We start from the raw sequence: 3,145 nt of genomic DNA on the forward strand, positions 1-3,145 counted from the left end.
CCATAATTTGACTGAAGTCACAAGAGCCTGTCATACCAAACCCTATATTATTATCATATCAGTAGAAATTAAGGGCTGTGAAAATATATCAGTTTTCCCCACAGAGGACCAACGAAGGTGAGGAGCTTCTTCCTGCAGACACAGACTTAGCAAACGAGTGCAATAAGGAAGAACAAGCCAACATAAATCGATTTTGCTTCCGGGCTGGTAGGTTGCCCCTTCTGTTCTGTGTCCCAATTTGGCTTTTAAAATGTATATGGTTAATCCCTCACAGACTCATAGTGTATTTGTTAGCTTGGTGTCTTTTTATTTGAGTGGTTTTGACACAAGTATTGCATACCAACAAAACTAATAACAGTGAGGGAAAAGGGGACATGAGAGTAAATGAGGGAAGTTCTGCTCACTCTGTTCCACACTGTGTGGGTTCGTCAGCACAACCATCTAGCGTCTCGTCTGAAGACTATCAAACCCCTCTTGGATGATGAAAAGCGTTCCCGGAGCTCGCCGAATTGTGGTCGCTCAGCTCCCACATGTCACCTACAAGAGGTACCTGCCGCCATCTTCGTAAGTCCTATATCAGGGCATTGCAACTTGTTTAACTCTCTAGTTAATAGACAAATATCTATATCTACATATATACTCAGATATGCACATATACAATTCAATTTCCTTCTGAAACACACGCATAATTCGTCTTTCAGGTAAAGATATCATAAAAGACTTTAAGCTGAAACCCTTAAAGAACAAGAACCGAAAGCTCTTTTACCGCCCTGACCAAAGTGCTGCCATTAGTGCTGAATTTGCAACAGCTGCCCTCCGTTTTGGACACAGTGAGATTGCTGTGAGTCAATCATGTGTTGGTATTTCTTTTTGCCTGGTGCATTTTTCCATTGTGTAAATTAGGATTCATTCCATGCGTGGAATCTTTGTCGGGATTCATTAAATCCAGACGAATAATTTGAAATGAACTATCTTTGTGAATAGCAAGATATTTGCAGAAAGTATGGGAGTTTTAGAGTAAATTCAGAGTGGACCTGGATCTCTTTTACTTATACCGTAATGTGATAGACTTTGATAATAGGCTCCAAGGACCTTTTTCAGCTCTCATCTACTGTGCTGATTTCGTCCGTCATTCTTCTCTCGTTTTAGGGTCACATAGAGAGAGTGGATGACTTCGGCGATATTTCCTCCACCGAAATGTCTTCAGTTTTCATGAACCCCTTCGTCGTGTATACGAAAGGTGCGGTACCGCAGCTGACCCAAGGGGTGGTTCGACAGAGCGCGGGTGACGTTGACCCCTTCTTTACACCGCAAGTGAGTTGAGTGGACAAGTGAACATGTGTGCAAGGAGTCTGGTCTCATTCAGATATGCTATAAAGTTTGAGTAGAGTGAAGAATGACTGTTGGGCCATGTCCCATGAAATGGAAATTCATTATCTTTGCCTATGGATTCAACTTGTGCAGTATTTTCCGATATAATATATCTTGAAACTTTCTGCACATGTCTTTTAGTACTAAGTTATAATTCCAGTATTTAAAAAAAAATCTGAACTTTGATACTCGCAAACAGGTGACGGGCAATCTCTTCAAAGGGAACAACATGTTTGGACTCGATCTGGTGGCCCTCAACATACAGCGTGGCCGTGACCATGGTATTGCCTCCTACACGGCGATCAGAACCTCATGCGAACTGTCTCCTATTCATGACTTTGGTGATCTCTCGGGAAAAATGGATGATGATGTGATTGCAAAGCTAAAGGATGTATACCGGTATGCTGTTCCTAATCTATATATCTGGATTCTATCCTGGGTCTCCCTTAAATCTATGCATATAAGCATTATATTTTGTTGTTTGTGAACATATTATCCACGTGAAGTAGATGAATATTTTATCTGATGAATATTTTATCACTCAAAGCTCTTTATTTTTTTAGTCATATCGATGACATTGACCTGTTCGTCGGTGGTATGGCTGAGCACCCGATAGAAGGAGGAGTAGTAGGTCCCACCTTCGCTTGCATTCTGCTGGACCAGTTCCTTAGGCTGAAAGAAGCTGATAGATACTGGTATGAGACCAATGACAAGGACACAAGGTTTACAGGAAGTAAGTGAAATGTGGTTGTCATGGCTTTCCCATGGAACTTAGTATCTACTTTTATTACCACGATATTGTGTTCCTGCTTCCATTACGTTCTTGTCCTTTTACACTTCTCGATGTATTTTTGTAACTTATTTTGATATTGTCATTTCAGAACAAGTCAAACAAATTCGCAGCACAACCTTGGCAGGCATCATGTGTGAAGTGATCCCAGAACTGAAGGAGATTCAGGCCGAACCTCTGAAATTGGCATCTCCCGAGAATCCAATACTACCTTGCTCTTCTTTCCCGGAACTGGATCTCAAACACTGGGAGGAATAGTTGAATCGGAGGAAGGATTCTGTGAAGTCTCGCAAAGGTCGATTTGGGCAAAAGAATCAGATTTATTTTTTATATGTTCATTGTAAACCTTTGAGCGGGATATTATATTTATATAAGATAAAGTCATTAAAGAGTCCTTTCCACATGTTTGTTTGCAATATTCCCTAACAGCAAACTAACTGAAAATTACCACTTTTAAACATAGGCATAAAAAAACAAACAAACAAACGGAAAATTAAATATTTGCTTACACCATATTAAGCAAGAGAAGCAAGTGTTCTCGATTATTTGCTGCATTGATTATTGGGATTATTGTTAACACTTATTTACCCCCACACACCCCTTCCCAAAGGGTACCAGGTGCCATCCTTACCAAGGGCACCATTTGGAAGTGGCAGTAAATGTGTGCGAGTGAGGGTAGGGGAGGGGGGCACTTGATTGCCAAGGAGCCCGCAAATGAACTCTACAGAATCAGTGTAAAGTAGAATCATTACTTCATTCCACTGACGTTTGTATGGAGTAGGTAATAAAAGCAAAAATTTGACTTACTTCTAGTTTGACCCTATTATGTGTTTTGTTGATTTTTCTGTAGACATACTTCACGTTTGTTTACTACGTTCCCTACGTTCTATTCGCAAGCAATAGCATTTTCATAATACATAAGGCTATATACTAAATATTTATAATGCCTCCAATTATCTGATAACCAAAGTTTAGAGATGTTAC

At 40.2% G+C, this 3,145-nt stretch overlaps 1 protein-coding gene across 1 annotated transcript in view; it reads left to right on the forward strand.

The window, feature by feature from the left end:
• Window positions 1–2,562, forward strand: part of LOC119591101 — a 19,931-nt gene extending 17,369 nt beyond the window's left edge. Inside the window, 7 exon segments of the mRNA XM_037939818.1 lie at window positions 105–207; window positions 490–564; window positions 702–841; window positions 1,150–1,314; window positions 1,571–1,770; window positions 1,935–2,104; window positions 2,253–2,562. Of these exon segments, the coding sequence (XP_037795746.1) occupies window positions 105–207; window positions 490–564; window positions 702–841; window positions 1,150–1,314; window positions 1,571–1,770; window positions 1,935–2,104; window positions 2,253–2,419 (1,020 nt within the window). The 3' untranslated portion in view covers window positions 2,420–2,562.
• Window positions 2,563–3,145: the final 583 nt, after the last annotated feature.

Source organism: Penaeus monodon, chromosome 28 (assembly GCF_015228065.2).
Source record: "Penaeus monodon isolate SGIC_2016 chromosome 28, NSTDA_Pmon_1, whole genome shotgun sequence".
Lineage (NCBI taxonomy): Eukaryota > Metazoa > Arthropoda > Malacostraca > Decapoda > Penaeidae > Penaeus > Penaeus monodon.